At 40.0% G+C, this 18,095-nt stretch overlaps 1 protein-coding gene across 2 annotated transcripts in view; it reads right to left on the bottom strand.

Moving 5' to 3' along the window:
• The window catches only part of nbeab (neurobeachin b), a 178,540-nt gene that overhangs the window by 26,654 nt on the left and 133,791 nt on the right, over window positions 1-18,095 (bottom strand). For both annotated transcript variants that reach the window (XM_026295919.2, XM_026295910.2), the window contains 4 exons: window positions 7,478-7,595; window positions 7,289-7,391; window positions 6,787-6,902; window positions 4,380-4,492 (listed from right to left, as the gene is read on the bottom strand). In XM_026295919.2, coding sequence (XP_026151704.1) covers window positions 4,380-4,492; window positions 6,787-6,902; window positions 7,289-7,391; window positions 7,478-7,595 — 450 coding nt within the window. The remainder of the gene's footprint in view (window positions 1-4,379; window positions 4,493-6,786; window positions 6,903-7,288; window positions 7,392-7,477; window positions 7,596-18,095) is intronic.

The raw sequence follows: 18,095 nt of genomic DNA, 5'->3' as shown, positions 1-18,095 counted from the left end.
TGTATAGACATAAACAGATGGGTGATTGATTCATTAAAAACACGAACAAATGATAGCAAGAAGAAAGCTGTTCTGGTGGCATGTGGTCAGCTATTTGAACATAAGTATGTGACTGTAAACCAGTGTTGAGTGTTGATTAGTGTGGCCCATTGTATACCTCCAAAGTCAACCTTATATCTAGTTGTATGGAGAGGAGCACATTTTTTTTCTATATGACTTTATCACTGTACAACCACACAATGGTTGTAAATGCAATCGCTCAAATCTTTTTTAATAGTAAAATCTTGTATATGGCCTGAGAGAAATATTTGTAATAATGGCCACTGTATTAAACATCAAATGTGTCATAGAATGAAAGCAGTTAAAACACACCAAGCATACCAATAAAAGCAGCCACATGAAATTGTAATGAACCGACCATAGGTAGGTTGAAATAAACACTACTTCCACAGCACAGTTCCTGTGCTACAGGAACATAAAATCTTGGCATAATGTAGCTCTCACACTGTTGTTCCTAGAAGAGGTCAAACAAAGTAAACTGAAAGGGTACTCCCAGGTTAGTCCACCTCTTACTATATGTTCCCATAGTGCACTTTCTAGGCCATAGAAAAACCTATTTTTAATAGAAAATACACTGTATAAAAATGCCACATTAAATTTTCTGGTCATATAACACTTTCCAAAAGTGAATGTCTATTTTGAAGATATATTTCTGGTTTTATTATGCAAAGAACAGCTAAGCATAAGTGTATCTATGATTGATTGGCTATTTACTGAGAAATAAAAAGCCATTTAAAAGATAAGCACTTCAATGGTCCTCTAGTACGTTTAGTACTGTCATAATCACTATCAGCTGATAAGCTCAAATCAGGCTCTGTTTACCTATGTTCAATGAAGTATAATCATCCTTTTCCTTTCGCCTGCATTGCATATCATACTGATTACAGATATAAGACAATGAAAACAAATGGTTTAGACAGTTTCACACTTGTTCCTATCGAAGGTAATTTCTTGTATAACACCAGACCCAGTAAAAAATATAGCAACACAACAAAAAAAAAAAAAAAAAAAAAAAAGATCAACTTAGATTTGGGTTCAAATTCAATCAGGATCATTCTGGTGTTACACTCCAAAGACGCAAGACATGAATGTGGCTGTTGGTGAGTGAGTGTGCAGAGAGTGCCTCCATTTGTTTGGTTAAATCTAAGCTACCTCCCAAAGAGATGCATATTGCATTTTATATTTCAGAAGAAATTACATTACAGTATGTTGCTATGGTGCTCTGTCAGGAGAAGTCACAGTTGTTTCTGCTCGCCTTGTCAAAGGGAAGGCTGCATGCAGCACCAGTCTAATGCAATCAAGTTGCCCCAACAAAAGATAAAGCAGATGTGCTCCTTCCAGCCTGACTGGAGTGGAAATGAGGGTGAAGAAGGCTCCATTATGTAAAGAATTTTTTTTTTTTTTGGGAGGGGGGCGGAGGGTTGGGATTTGAGAAGAAAAACATTAGGTTCCTCTATCTATCTATATAAAATTTTATAACATTAAATTTTAATAATATAACATATATGACACACTTTGCTTATAACATATATGCACACTTTATATATATATATATATATAAAATTTTATGATAATTGTACTGATTATGTTGATTTATCAGTATATATAAGCATAGTCTTAAACCACATTTGCTTCTTTCACCTTATGCAATTATATGAATTTTCATCACGTCATTTAACAGCTATGGGGAAGATTAGTTTCCCCTTATCTATCATCTACTTGTCATTCCATCAAGAAATAATCATTACAATCTAATGAAACACTTCTCTGCATGAATGTACCTGACATCCAAATATGCAGAACGCTGGCCCTGAGGCAAAACAATGCAGTGTTCAATTGCTCAGTTCACAGCTGACTGAATGCTCAACCAGCAGGTAATTGTAGGTGTGTACAGTAAGTTTGGGAGGCGATTATTTGGCAGATAAGTACACAACAGTTTAAACAATGCTGCCCATCATGGGGCACTCACCTGTAAATGACAAACCGGTCTCAAGTATGACTGATCTGTGAGAAATAAAGTCTCCCACATTGTGCAGTGTAAGATAATTTGAGAAAAATGCTTTGGCTTATAGTCACTCATTTAACTGCAATTACAATTTAGCTTAATCCAATGTGTAAACCTAAGAGTAATGAAATGACAATTTATCTTCATAATTCTGCAGTTCACTGAGCTCTGGAGTGACAGATTATTGTACAAGAGGTGATTTGACACTATTAAACCACAGGAAAAAAGCATACAAATTAAAAGAGGAAATGAAAAATCTAGTGTAGTAATAGCTAGAGTTTTGTATTTAACCACAGCATTTTAGGAACACACAGAAATATGTCAGCAACCTCATGTTTCAAAAACTGTCAAGTACAGGATAGTGGCAATATAGCTGTCTTTAATCAGCCAGGTTTTTAAATACATTAAATTTAAACAACTTTGTTTAGACAACTTAATTGTAGGACTGTTTGTGTTTGACAGCACATAATATTTGAGAAGTTTGACTCCTTTTTTTTTTTAAACTGAAAAAATATGCCAGCCTTAGTTGCCAAACACACAGTCTGTATGGTACACAACCACACCCGCTGGACATACACCTTAGAGAAACACACAGAGCCCTAACAGACAATGAACAAGTCTTGGGATTGTGCAGCTCCCTCTGATCCATAATTGAACAAAAGACCGACCAAGCAGAGAGGAGACGTGTGGGGGCCTCTGTCCCTCCCTGCTACACTAGCTGTGAACTTTTGGAAGTAGGAGCCCTGGGGTTCCAAGGACAACTGTCAGGAGACACGGGCTGTGAACTCATGCTAATGAAGGCAGCTCAGCCCTGTAAACAGCATGGGAGGATGTCACTGGAATACATTACAATACATAACTGTCTCCCCAGGGCAGGAGGGTTGCATGTGGCTCGGCCCTGATCACTCCCCCAACACACACATATATTTGCACACACACATAAATGTCCTACGGTTCTCTCAGTCCACCTGGATACCCTACAGACCAGAGCGACTAACGGCAGACAAGTACTGAGATGACAATGGCAACACACAGAACTGAGCTGTTTGTCCAAAACATTCTGGGTTTAAATGTGAGAGATGAAGAGGTGCTCCAGCTCAGTGGGAGCTCATTTTTTAAAATTCACAGCCGTGATTCATATTCACTTCACACAGTAGGCTCTCCTGGTATGGCACACATGCTTTGAAAAGCTGAAAATTGAAACAAACTGTTGAGAACTTAGGTGGCGAAGTGAGGCTCTTTGAATGCCAGTACTTTGAGGGTAATAAGGGGGAATGAGGGAGCGATAAAGCGAGCGAGAGAGAGCTCAGACAGGAATGCAACTATTTTCAGGTCAGTGAGCTGCAGTGTGGTTATGTGGGAGAGAGACAGGGAGACACAAACAGAGAAAGAGGAGGGGATTGTAAACCTGGCCAGAGTTTGTGGCACAGTGATTGATGCCTTTTCTCCTTCAGTCAAAGACAGAGCAAACATAATGCTGAAATGTATCTCACAGGGTTGCAGGGCATCAATGTCTCTGAGCAGGTATAATGGACTGTTTGATGCATTTTTGATTAATTTTGTTTAATTTTCGGTGCAAAACTATCTTTATGACTTACAAGTTCACCAAACTTGAAGAAAGTCAAATCCATGCAGAAACTACATGTAATGAATTGAACAGCTACTAAGAAAATGTGCCAATGCATTGATCTCTGTCTGCTCTGTCTTTGACATACTACTGATTTTGCAGTTAAGGGATGGGTGATAATTATTATCAAATATGTTTTATCTTATGTTCTTTATTCCACAAATTTCTGTGGGCTAAATTATTGGTTCTGAACAAGATGCTACCAAAATTAGTTACTGGAGCTTTTGCTTACACACCTGCTTAATACTGCAATAACTACATATTCTTTATATCAAGAAAATTAATTTTGGTTTACATGATGCATCTAAAGTGGCCTATCTGAAAGAGTTCTGCTTTGCACATAACGCAATAAACTGTAATGTTATAATCCTCCCTAATGAACAATCCAGGAACCAGCGTTAAGCTTATAGTCAAAGCAGAAAGTGCAAACTATGTGCTGAGACAACACAATACCACAGAAATCAGTAGTGGCCTTACATAAGGTATTTGAGTGTATTTCAGGATCTTTTCCACTTTCTGCATTCCACCTCATGAGTTTAGACCCCGCCATGATTCCTTTGCCATTAAATATGATATTGTTTTACAGTCTGACTCGTAATAAGGAAAACCCCTGCTGTCAGAGCCAGCTGCCCCTACTTCCCCCCTCTCTCCATCATACTGAGGTGCAAGGCCAGGAGGCCTCAGTACCTTTGAAAGATCTCTGAAGTTCCCTGGCAAGGTCAGGTCCAGCTCCTCAGAGTCGTAGTTGGTGAGAACCCAGGGAAAGACCGGGTACTGGTTTAGGTCATTGTATGTCCTCCCTAGACACAGGGAGCAGACACAAATCTGTGAGTGTTGAAGGACTGAAAATGAACACAAGGGTTGGAAGAAGGGCAGGGCACACTTGAGGCTTCAGTTACTTTGGGGGATCAGCATGCAGCATTCCAACAAGCTCCCAATCTCAGAGCCCTCAATCAAACGCACTTCCTGTCTCATACAGAGCCTGCCAGGGAAACACATACACGAATGGCAAGAGTCCCTTGGTGTGTGAGAATGTTTTCAGCACTCGCCATTCCTTTGCCTGATGACTTCACTTTATCAATAGATTGTGGGAGTTACAGTAGCCCTGAGGAGGCAGTCTTGAAGGCTATTGAGAACATAAGTATCTCTAAGTTAGGAGGTCTGATTACAAAGATACAGATTCTTCTGCAAACCATTGCTCCAAAAACCTAAAATGTCACTCAAGCGTGATCCACTAATTGTCCAGATGTGATTTCCTCAGTGTGCTGGCAGTGGGAATATGGTTTTCAGATGGCAAAGTGTGTCATAGGAAATGCATGGTAAAAGTCAAGATCATGTACTATGTTGTCATTAATGCTCTGCTTTTCTTTTGAAGATGACACTGATACAGCTGTGAGGTCAGGTGGTGGCCAGTTGTAATCCAGGATTGGGATAGGGCTGCTACAGAGGGTTTTACTGGAATTTTTACTGCCTGCAATAAATCAAGCTAAAAATGTAGGGTCATAGCAAACCGCTAGTAAAAATGCATATAGTTTACCTGATCAGAAAAATCTTAAGCTAAATTGTAAAAGGAAGCAGCACATTTTTCAGAAACCATTCATAGTTACAGTAGGTAGATGTTCCCATTTTCTGGTATTGATATTCACCAGTATACCCTAAGCATGGCTTATTGTTACACATTACTGCATCACAACACAGAGTGTCAGAGGGCAGAAAATGAGACACTCCTGCACACATTTACTAATTAGTATTTACAATGAGAACCAAGAATGCATTATTACCAAATAAATATGCACATCTTCACTATATCATGAATGTACATTACAGATTTTAAGCATTTAATATCACAGTAGCATCAAGTGGTCAGATTCTGACCTTACAGCAAAATTACTGTAAGGTCAGAATAATAAAAGCTATTTTAATACATTTAAATGAAGGCTAATACATTACTATAGTCTTCCTAATTCTGCTAGCTAGTGCCATAACGTTTTTAATGAGTTATGCTCAAAATATTATAAGTCTGAACCAAGCCAGTAGGTGTAGCGCTGCTGACTCCTGGAGACCAGCAGGTTGGCATTAGAGAGTCTAAATCTAGCTGAGCGAGTGATAACATCTGACAGGCTAGTCAATGGGAAGACTTCTGCAGAGTAGCTGTAGTCTGTAGGATACAAGAGAGCATAATTATCTAGGTTAATAATATATAGTGAAAAGGAAGCAGTGGGCCAAGTGTGGCGGATGAGTTGGGGGTGTTGGTTAGACCCTCTGGTGCTGAGGCCTGAGTTTGGGGTGGCAGGATGTTAATAACAGTGGAATAGTGTTTAATTAGAAAACCCCTTCCTGCTCGCACCTCTTCCCATCACATCACCCACTGCCTGTCTGCTGCTCCACACTTTTCTGACATCCCTGTTAGTGCAGGTCATTAAAAAAGATTTTAATGAATTTTGGGCATGTTTTTCTCTCTGTCTTACATCTAATTAAGTGACAATAATGTATTGAACTCCAGCACAAGCTAAATATAAATATGCATGAATATGCAGCGAGAAGATGACACCTCTCAGAGCAGAGTAGCGTGCAGTTGCTCTGCCTTCCCTGTTAGTCGCAGTTCAGATCAGAGAGTCGACAACAGAACCTCTCAACTCTGCAGACACATGTGTATGCTCTCACAAAGCCAGGCACTAATTATCTGGGGAAATCTGCTGTGCCTGCTCTTTGCTTCAAACAGCACACTCTCGTGAACAGTGAAGTGTACTTTGTCCAGGACCACATAAGGATACCAGGGATCCTTAAATATTTATGACATACCTGAGGCCACTTATAGTATATTTCCAGTGATAGTGATATAATAGTTTTTGATCATGATAGCGAAATGTAAAGTTATAAGGACCTAATAGAGAAGAGATTCACATAGATACCAGATTAAAACTTAATATTTTTACGGGCTGTAAAATTTTCCTGGATATCGAAGAAAACAAATCAGAATCTATTTAACTGATGCCTGTGAAAAAGAGACTGCATTATTTTTATGCCTTCAGTGGCTTCCAAGCTAAAAGCACTAAGTTTTATCAAACATTGTACAGTATTTTAAAGTCCTTACCTGCAATAGTGTTGAGAAACATAAGGTACTCAAAGTTGGAGATCTCTCTCCTCTGCCAGCGCTGGGTCATGTTAGAGGATTTGAAAAGCTGCCGAGGGGTCGCCAGGGAAATGCGCCTGGAAAACACATTTGAAGAGTAAAACAAAAACAGAAGGTTCACTCAAAGTATTTTCAACTTATATTTTTCTTTTTTTTTTAAACCAAAGACCAAAAACTATATATGAAGCTATGCTGGTTAGCAAAATAAGAGTCTGAAAGCAATCTATGGCTTTTTATTTGATCACTGGCCTGGCTGCAGAGAAATAGGTTGGTTCAATCAGGGTCAGTGCACATACACTTCTATGGTTAGCGCAACGGTACTTTAAATGACTCCTCTGGAGAACAGGCTGCACAGATGCTCAAATATGGGCCAGAGAGGAGGTAACGCTGTTCATAAAGGAATTACAATATTAGCAATATTAAACTGTGTTCTGTTAACCTTCTTTTGGCATCTATGACCCACCTGGCTTGTGGAAGTCCATAGCTGGTGCCCACTCCCACCCGAGGAAGACTGTAGACCACTTTCTTTACCGTGGCCTGGTCAGGAAAGTTGAACATGACGGATGCTGTGTAACAGTGAGAGACAATACTTAATGATGCAGAAAAGAAAAAAAAAGTCTATTTCTACAGCTACAATTGGCACCAAACTTACTTCTGTTGGCCATGAAGACCTCCATTGCTGTGTTCTGGAGGAGGTAGCGTCTGGAGAAGACCGCCCGGATCTCACTGAACATCCACTTCCCATGTAAACCCTCAGTGTATGCCAAGACCTAGAGGGATAGAAAGACAAGAGTAAAAGGTTATTATAGCTGCATAAAACCATAATTGGGTACAGTGTTATGTACTGTGCATTTCAAGAGATTTCATATTGAAGTTGCATATAACAAAACACCATGCAGTGTGCACACAGAAGAGTGTCACAACAGGATTTCAGATTATTGTGTAGCATTTATTTTCTGTACAGTGTTGCAGTATTCTATCAAGACTGCAATGAGGCAGGTTCTCAAACTATGATTTTAATATTTTGAACTGAAGTACTGTGTAAAATGAGCCAGTGCTTTGTTGTGATATTGGCATTAAAACAGTCCAACTCTGCACCAACACTGTTTTCCAAAATGTATCAGAGCAGACAGTAAAACATGACCTGAATGCAATTCTTCAACAGGGAAATCAGTGTTTAATATTTGTTTCCTATTTTAAAAAGTTCAGCTGTTCTCTTTTTATTATTATTATTGTTTTGTGAGCTGTCTTAGTCATGGCCATCACAGTAGTTGGTGAGACACTAATCCCAGCTGAAATTCAAATATGAATATGATGCTTATAAGATAATTACTCTAAACATTATGCTATTAAAATAAAATCTTAACATCTGCTAGATGAGTTTTATTCAAAACTAAATATAAATATCAAACTACTACAGGTTCATTAATTCCCTATATTCACCTATTACAAAGGATTATTCAAACATTGTAGCATGACAGCAGCATGATCTCAGGGCAGACAGGATGAAGCTCACTGCAACTTTTACACTTTTTGAGTTGGTCTATAACATGAGGGCAAAGGTAAATGGTTACAAAAAAAAAACTTCCTGAGTCAGTGACATGTAAATAATCAATAAAAACTATTATGCCATGAGAGGACAGAGCAGACAAAGAATCATTAATGTACGCAGCACCACAGGGACTGCAGGTCCACACACAGAAAACCAAGACAGTTGTCCTGACAGGTGAGAATGGTCCCCTCACACACCTTTTTCCCCTCCTTCCATCTCACCTCCGTCACTGAACTATTTTATCCAACAGTATGAGCTGGGGACCAAACTCATCAACACTCCAGGTTATAATAACACAGGTTCAGTTAAGAGAGTGTGTGTGTGTGTAAGAGAGAATAAAGATATAACAGGGCAGTAAAGGGGTGAGGCCCTACTGTGTATGTGTGTATTGGTTGTTTGAGGTGGGGTAACTAGAGAGGGAGGGAAGCAAAGTGAGATGTTCAGCTGGGTTAGGTCTGATGCTAATGCTCATTTAAAATAGTGACAGGCTGGAAGAGTGCAGCGTGAGCCAGGCTGCCTTAATTTCTCCCTGGAATAGCTCATGCCCGACCTCCATGCCACATCCAAAATCTCTGGAGCTCAATTAAAATTGGATTAGGTGGAGATGCTGGATGTGCAGCACAGCATCTCTGGTGCTCTCCTCCCAGTAATGCCCCTGCTTGACACCTCTGCAACCCCCAACTCAAACAGTTGTCATAGAGACAGCACAGCTCACAGGAGGCAGCATGCTGACTGGAGGGGGGTTAGAGAGGAAGGGAGATGAAATGGAGGGATAGCTATGAAGCTGCAGGCACACTGGCGAGGGCCAGCAGCAGCTCACTAGGAGGCAGGGTAGCTTTTATCCCCCTCCTGCTCTGCATCCAGATGTTCTGGAAGTCGTCTTCTGAGTGTGATGCTGAAAGGCAAATTATACAGATATGCATCATGGGTAGGCTATGACTGCCTACTCCATCAGAGCAGTATCAAGCTATTATTTGAATACATATTAAGTTACTTGGATGCCTATGTCCACTTTTAGCACCATCTCTGTTCATTTCATTGTTTATTATTAAACAGGGCGAAACTTTTTCCTCCTGAATTCTGAATTTTGCCATACACTATACATTTACTGTAACTGCAACAACCCAGTAGGTAATATGCAATTTACACGTTTGCCTAGCAGAACTGCAATGCGGGTTCTTAATAACCGACAGATAGATGAAAACATCGATGGTATGATCGTTATAAATTGTCAATATAATGGCTGTTTCTTGTTACCCAACTAAAGTGAACATTTTGCCGCCATGACAAAGTACAGGCCAAAGGGCTAGCTGTCAACAAAAGAGAGGCTAAAGAGGAGAAAAAAGAGCTGATTTCAAACAGCCCAGATCAAAAAATTTGTCATAACAACAAAGCTTTGGTCTAAACCAACACACAGAGGCCCCTGTAGACTTGGAGATTTGACAAAGCCCAGCCCTCATTTTTGGAGGCCCAGCTGTAAAAAATGCCATTTAATGAACCTGTCTGCTGAAGCTGTCCCCTGCCTGTCAGAGGTGTCAGCTAGTGACAAGCGCTGGGGACGGCCGCCTCCAGTCACAGACAGGCCTGCCAGCTGGAGACTTCGGCCCCAATCTAATCACGCCACCAGGAAGGGACCAGCACTCTGCTCTTGGTCTGTCACGCTCAGGGCTGGGGAGCAGTGAGAGGGTGGGTGGAGGGGTCTGGTATGGCCGACAAGCGCAGTCTTTTGTTTCCACACAGGTCCCTCCACGCAGGCTCATTAGGAGCCACAAGCGCATGCGCTGCTCTGTCAGCTGCAGGGAGATGTACCTCTCCAGCATAATAGCCATAATGCAATTTAATGTCTCTGTCCTCTCTTTCCTTTATTCGCCTTCTCTTCTTTCCATGATTTGACAGAGGGCAGGCTGCATTCTGCCTGTAGAACATCACAGGCAGAAAATGGAAAAATATTGTGACAGATGAGATGAGAAGAGGCACAGGTGACACCAGTGTTTAGGCTGAAACTCATATATAATAATGTGCAGATGCTCAAATGGAGCACATCATACTTAAAAGCGGTAGGAAGCCACTTCATTCATGGAAATAGATTCTAATCATATCTGACTTCTGAACAGCTTTAATTCCATACTCACTAAGACACTATGACAGATGTTATTAATAAATCTAATGAAGCATTTTCTCTAAAACCTGATGCAATTTTCTCCCATATGGAACAATACAATCTTCCTCCTCTACATTTATAGCAAAACAAGAAAATAATATTATTCAGTAAGACTTCCAAGCCAGCATGACTGATATATTTATATGAGACTTTATATGACACTCTGACAACCTGGTATCACAGCACCTCCACTGCATTCTTCTCAGATTTGTCTAATAGGCTTCCACGATAAAGCTTCACAACTGCATGGTCCCAGGCGACCACAGAGAACAGTGAAGTGGAAGAATAAGGGGAGGATACGAGAGGCAGTTTCATTTTGAGTGATACGACTACCCCCTCAGGAGCAAGTGGGATGGATTTCACACATGGCAATTTGGAGGATCAGCACACACTACATATACTGCATTCAATGGCTAACCCCAGGCAATATGGGCCAAATCTGTGAAGAGGTTGAACAGTTGAAGAAGGAGAAGAGAAAGCATAAAATCTAGTAAAAACAAGGGCTGAGTGCAATGCTAAGTTAAGTGGGAGGAACATTCTCGGCCATATAGGTCACAGGAGACTGGGTCATGAAAATATACTTATAGAAATATGAGATCAACATATAAAAGGCTAAGCAAGAGGTAGGACATTTAACACAATATAAATAATTTATTTATCATATATATTTTATATCAAATACACTTTCTTACATACACCCACGTGAGGCATGTAGAGGTAGATTGTTGATTATATGTGCTTAGATGTTACACTATAAGTGCCGAATACAATTAAAATGAAAATCTAGATTTATTAATTTTTTTTTTTTTTTTTTTACAAAAAAATACCATTTCTCATTTCAGCAACAATCTCCCTATTACTCTAGATAATCCAATATTACAGGGAAAGTGTTTTAAAGAGAAATGTTAATGTTAACTGTTTTATTTTAGCTCTTATCCATTTTACATTCTGCAAAAACGTATAACACATGCCTAAGCAATGAAGTATGAAGTGTACAAATGCAAAATGTGAAAGATTCCCGCAGATTATAAAAAACTACCTCTGAGAGACCCATATCTCAACTATAATAAAGTAGCACGCTCCTAATGCAGGTATTGGGTGAAAACAAGATACAGATTTACATAATCAGTGTCACTATACATTTGGGTGGTAGCTGGAGTGTGGCAAGATGACACAGCTCGGGTGCTCTGGCAAGACCAGTGGGATAAAGGAGATGAATATGCATTAAATATGCTGGCAGTTCACTGCCCCAAATGTCCAGCCAAGTTTGTCAATAACATTTATGTCAGGGATGGGATTTCATGCACATTAGCAGGCCCTGCAGCACTGTCTTCAACACTGCTATGGTTGGACAGGTGGGAGGAGAGGTTTTCCTGATAGCCTATGCAGTTTCTTCTTATGGAGTTGAGGGTTTTTAAAAATTCTAAAATATAAAATCTTAAGAAATGCAATAACTCCTTAGACCTGTGGTTTTTAAATTTCACATTGTGAAGTCAAGTTGGTTGTCCACACCTTTATTGTGCCCTTCACAGCGATATACATACTACATAATAGACAGGGAAGCACACAAGGACATCACTACTGAAATAACAATTACATGTATCATATCAGTTTCAACTGATTTCACATACATTAGTTCTGTTTGCCAGTAAAATGTATTAAAGCTTGACATATGACTTAAAATGAAGCTGCTGTTGCCACTTGGAGAAGGCTACACAGTGTGGCACATTTTGCTCTTCAAATCTTACTGCATGGCTACAGTAGATAACATTGCATTGCTGTGCTTCATTTACACTGCGTCACAGTCATCACCTGAAATTCCCTTCTGGAGTTTGTCATTGCATCATCTCACCTTATCTCAGTTAGTAGATTTGCAGTTCAGTTTAGCTTTTTAACCACCAACACACATGCAGTTTGGAAACAGATTAATTGGCCTCTTTGAGTTTCTGTTAGTTGTTGCTATGTGTGTGTTTGAAGTAAATACGGAAGTACAAATTTTACTTGATAATGGTGCAATTAGCATTCAAGCTAAGATGACTCACATTTGTAGCAGTGTTACTAATGGTGATTAAGTCATTTCAGAATTCAATTTCCATGAAATGTACAATATTTTGTCTCCTCACTGTAAGTGGAATCTTACTAATGATGTTTTGAAAGTAAATTACGTTCAGTGAGAAACAAAGAAAGGAGCACAACAAATATTTAAACATACTTATAAACATGCTCAAGTGCTGACCCACCCACAGCCAAATCCACACATACATAAACAGACATTGTGAGCACATCATCCAGATAAACAGCTTGGGGATGCCTTTACTAAGGAGCTTGAGAGAAGGGATGCAGTCATTTGGTATGGGGTCTTTTCAGCAAGCTTTTCCTAATGGGACTTTTTCAGGAACTTGTCAGCCTTAAGATGACTGAAATCTTCCTGGCCTGGGTACCAGCTTCCTCTGGCTGCCGCTGAGAGTGCCAAGCTGATCTCTTTAAATCCCACTTTTCTTTTTTTTTTTTTTTTTTTTTTGTTGGTGTGTGGGAGGGATAGGGGCTCAGAGCAAAACAGAGAAGAAGAGGAGGAATGAGACAAGGATAGAGAGGTGGAGAGACAGAAGAGGAGAGGGACAGAAAGAGGAAGTGGTTAGACGAGAGGGTCTGATGAGCAATGAGCACGTCTCACTCGTCCTCAATTAATCTTGTCTCTCTACCTTTGCTTTGGCACTTCCCTCAGCACCAAGGTAATAACGACAACCTCATCCATTATCCTTTTATCCCTGTTATTCACTGGGAATTGCTTAATAATATGTTACAGATTTGTCCTCCTTCGTATAATTCTTTCTGTCATTCGCAGTATATCATCTGGAAAACACACAGCCCCCTTTCTGCTGGCCCCTCTTTGAGGATTATCGTGGGTGACACCTTCGGGATGCAGCCAGAATCTGGAGCATCATTTTTTCAGGCATAAAGTTGAATTACCCTGACTTATCTGTCATTGCCAAAAGCACAACAAGCCATTCAGGGCGAAAGCAAAGGTGGAACAGGTTCTTATCGGCTTCTCTGAACGAGAGGGTTTGGAAATTTATGCTAATGAGAGCCTTTTGTCAACCAGGCTCACCCCTTGGGGCTGAACGGAGCTTGCAAGGGATGATAATCTGGCTGTTGAGCACACTAGATAATTTGTACTTTATCCTCATGTAATTATATAGTTTAAATCTTTTTACCAATGCTAATCCTACAACACGAGGAAGTCTCTTAACCGTGTCTATGGTTCTTAGCAGCACTAGTTAGAATGCATCTGACTCTCTGAACTCTTATAAAAGCATGCAGAAGTGAAGCACTGATATAAATTCTGATTTCCTGCAGTCCATGAAGTAAATTCTCACAGAATTTTGATCCACTTTAGCAGACAGGCACAAAACCAAGCAGTATGGGGGAATGGGAGTCAACTCTGTATTTCAGTCAAGAAAGAGAGGAGACCAGGAAATTGGAATAAAAATAGATGCAGTATGGTGGCTTTGCACAGCTTTTGGGTCTCTGTTGTCCAGCGGGACGCCAGGCCATCTTGTGTGCCTGCCAAATCCGACAGCCCCTGACAAGCTGCTTGGTGCACTGTAATTTAACTAATTACACTGGATTAGTCCATATTAATGCAAGCTGTTTTCTCCAGGGTCACTGACCTACCCAGTGAGCTCCTTGTTGGCTTCCTTATATTCAGTGTAAACAAAAACCCACAAAGAAAGTATACTCCATTTCTTGAAATCATAAAACAATGAACAAGTATCTACATCCCTAATATTACTTTTAAAATAAGGGAGAATGTGTGGCAAAGCATACAGAGCAGAGAAAGCAGTGAAATATTTGCCTGCACTGTCCTGAGGCACATCATTACAGGATTCTTTGATAACAAGCCGAATCTTTTGCCTGCTTTACCATCTGCAGAAACAGAAAAACAAAATGGGGCCTCAGTGAATCTCAGAGAAGGTCTCCACATGCTGACAACAGTGCAAAATTTCATTTAATTTTTTTTTTATGTAGTCAAAAAATAAAACAATATCACTATTTGCATAGTGAGGTACTGTTTTCTGTGCGGTTTGGTTGCACGAATGTTTTTTGATGGGTATTGAAATCTATGATAAATATAATTGATATAATGAGTAGACAACCTCAGAAAAACCAAAAGAATACTTATTTGGAAAAAGAAGGAGGGAAACCAGCCCAAATTTGCATTTGCAAAACTTCAAAAGAAAGGGGGCAAATGAGCCATAGAATATGTGTGTTTTAATACAAGTGCTCTCCCAATTGTGCCAAATCAATTCGAGTTTCACACAATGGAGAGGCAGCTTCACTGTTTGTATGTGCTCCTCTGCCTTGAACACGATGTAATAATAGTCTTAAACCAGGCGTTATAAAGACAGAATACCAAAGAGGCTTACAGCCTTGGTTTCATGAAACATTTAGGCAAAAGTTCCAAGGGCTGAAGATGATGAAAGAAGGTAAGCTTAAAAATGGGCTTCTGGGATCCACAGCCCTTATTGTACAGAAGTCACATCAAATTAATACTGAGGGCCATTTGCAGCCTTTCTTCTCCTGAGCTTTTCAGAGCGGATTAAGCTATGAAAACTCAGAAATTACTAAAGCACCTATTAAGCATTATGCTCATCCTTTCTTCTGTTTCCCTTTGAAAGTCACTGCATGAGCTTCACTTTACTCATACTTCAATTCACAAGTTGTTTGCTCACTTAAGAGAATGGCAATTTTATAAAGTAACATGTAAATGTATATTTGCACTTGCACTATAAAAATCCATCTTTGTATATGTTTAAATAAATATTTACTTGTATATATGTGTCATTATGAGGCATGTTATATTACATGAAATTTTAGTGTAATGTAGCAATGCAGTGCCACAGTTTTCAGGCAGTTCACTGATGGTCTCAGTGTTTCCACACTGATGAAAGGCAAGTATTGCTGAGGTTCTCTCAGCCTCTCAACACCCCTCTTTGCTATCTCAATGCTTCCTCTAAGATTCCCAGAGACTGCATGAATTGTAATTATGGCTCCTAACAGGATTCAAGAGTACCAAAATGATGGCACTTGAGAACCAGGTCGTGTGGAGTTAAATGGCTGTCAGCCACTCAAAGCTCCCCAGCATGTGAACAAATCTACAAAGGCTAGATGTGCCCACTTCTAAGGCCCTCCTATCCACTTTCCCTCTCATAGCGAAAGATTAAAGATCAGCTACGGCCCCTTTAAGGACCTTGGTAGCCTTTCTGCATTTTTACGCATTCCAGTTTTCAAAAAGAGGTTATAGCTTTACAAATTAAATACTGAACCTAAAAATTAGGGATATAAATGAGTAATATTTGATCAGAATAAATATGCTATTTTATGAAAAATTAAACCTCAAAACTCGAGGTAAATGAGACAACATTAGTGGTGCATGTGAGAGGGAGAAGCGGAAAAATTTAGAAGAGATCCGATAATTGGTACCACCAGAGAAAACAATCTCCCAAACTTCCTTTCAGAATAACGAAAAAGATAATCTGTGGCCCACAGACAGTTTCCATGATTCACCAAGGCACAAGACCCCTCACTACACATTAAAGAGATCAACCTTCAGTCAGACCCTAGCAAACTTCAGCTCTATCCTGCTCCCTTAAAGCAACCAAAAGAAACAAACCTGCAGCGTGAAGTCCCTATGCATGACCCTTACTAAACTCCTAATTGGATTGAGAGCTGCTAAGAAAAAAATTATTCATTCAGCTGCGATTTTCTTTAGCATTCCTTCCAGTAGTTTGCCTCTTCAACAATAACATTCAAAACCAAGTCACTGAAAGCTTTTTTTCAGATTCATCAGATTTTCCAAAAATTGGAATATAGACAAAACCTTTTTCACCTTTTCTTTTAAAGCATAGCACTATTTGATTTTCACAGGGTGCAAGTGACAGACTGAAACAAAGCCCAGCACTGGCCATTGTATAGCCTTTCACTGTTGTAATGGTCTTAAACTGGCTACAAGCAGGGGCCTATTCAGTGGTGACCAGGCTACGCAGCTCGCTTCTCCATATCCAAGACAAATCCTGTAGGAACTCTGAGGTCAGCTGATAAGTGAATGATGGTTTGCTCATAACCATATTCTTAAACTATCAGTGCCTATAGAAGTTTTTAACACATTTACACTAATTATAGAGAATGAATAGTGCCACAACAACAACATCAATCAAGTTCATTACAAAAAATTGCATAATGACAATAATTACAATAATATCTCATTAAGAAAGAGAATGAGAGACAGGGGAGAATTAATAGCAGACAGGTGTACAACACACTGCAATTATGAAACCTGAAATTAGTTCATTGCCCCAAGGCAAACAGGAGAGAAAGGGAAGGTTGTAAGTGTGCATGCGTGTGTGTGTGTGTGTGGTGGGGGCTGGTTTCAGGACTGGAAGTAGGACTGATAGAGAGAGGCTCACTGACAAAAAAAGGAATTGCAAATAAGCAAACAAAAATGTCTTAAATGTGTAAATTAGGGAGAAAAATAAGAGGGAAAAGCAGCTTTTCCCTGCAGACTGGTGCCTTAGATGAGAAGGGAGCAGCGAAACGTGATCAAGGGGAGCCATGGAGCGGTGCGGCAGGCGTCAAGATGAGCACTCAGCCGGCGAGTGGCAGCTTCTCCTTTTCCAGTCAATCATTCATTACAGAGCCAAGTGCTGTGGAGGAGTGCCTCCTCTTTTTGACCTATCATATTACTGCCTCTGTAAACTCCTAATCCCCCCATTCGTTAGATGGTGTCAACAGCCGACATGCTCTCAAGCCTGCTGCTCCACTCCCTGCTCATACACCTCTCGAGCCATGACAAGACCACAGAATTGACACTCTAATAAAATCGTTTGAAATTTAACAGGGTAGAACGGCACAACTTTATCCATCTTTTTTGGTGCTTCCATCCACCTTTTTGACTTGTTTTTCATCATTAGTAAAGAAACTCAGAAAATTCACTTACTAATTAGTGAACATTTACTTTTAACATCAATTTCAGATGCCTAGACCACAGTAAGCAACACTAGGAAAGTCTGACTTTAGCTATTCAATCTTTCATTGGCTGGTCTGAGCAGCCTGGCTCTTTTTGCCTTAGGGCTGTTCCTGAGCAGGTGAAAGCCTGAAGGCAGGAACCTACACATCAGCACTTCTTCGTCCGTCATGACTCTTTCATGGAGAGCCCGTCTCCAGAGTTTCTCTAATAGAGCCCTGTGAGATGACTACTATAATGAGTCCAACAGATGAAAGCCCAGCAGGACAAAACAGCATTCAGATACATCTCTGCACACACCAGGGCACCAGTGAAGGACTCACTGTGTGAATGTTGTTATTTAGGTAAACAAAAGAATCAGATGCAGGCTGGAGAATAGGAAACCAGATGAAGCATCTGTGTTTTGGCAGAACTCCAAAAAACTTTTTTGATGTGGATGAATATGTCATGGTGATCAAACTACAGACAACAATCTAAGAATCAAGTTCCTCACAAGCATGTGCACATAACCAAATGTCCTCTACTCACATGCA

This window comes from Mastacembelus armatus, chromosome 13 (genome assembly GCF_900324485.2).
Source record: "Mastacembelus armatus chromosome 13, fMasArm1.2, whole genome shotgun sequence".
Classification (NCBI taxonomy): domain Eukaryota; kingdom Metazoa; phylum Chordata; class Actinopteri; order Synbranchiformes; family Mastacembelidae; genus Mastacembelus; species Mastacembelus armatus.
The sequence above is the reverse complement of the archived record's forward strand: the minus strand, read 5'-3'. Positions and strand labels throughout refer to the sequence as shown.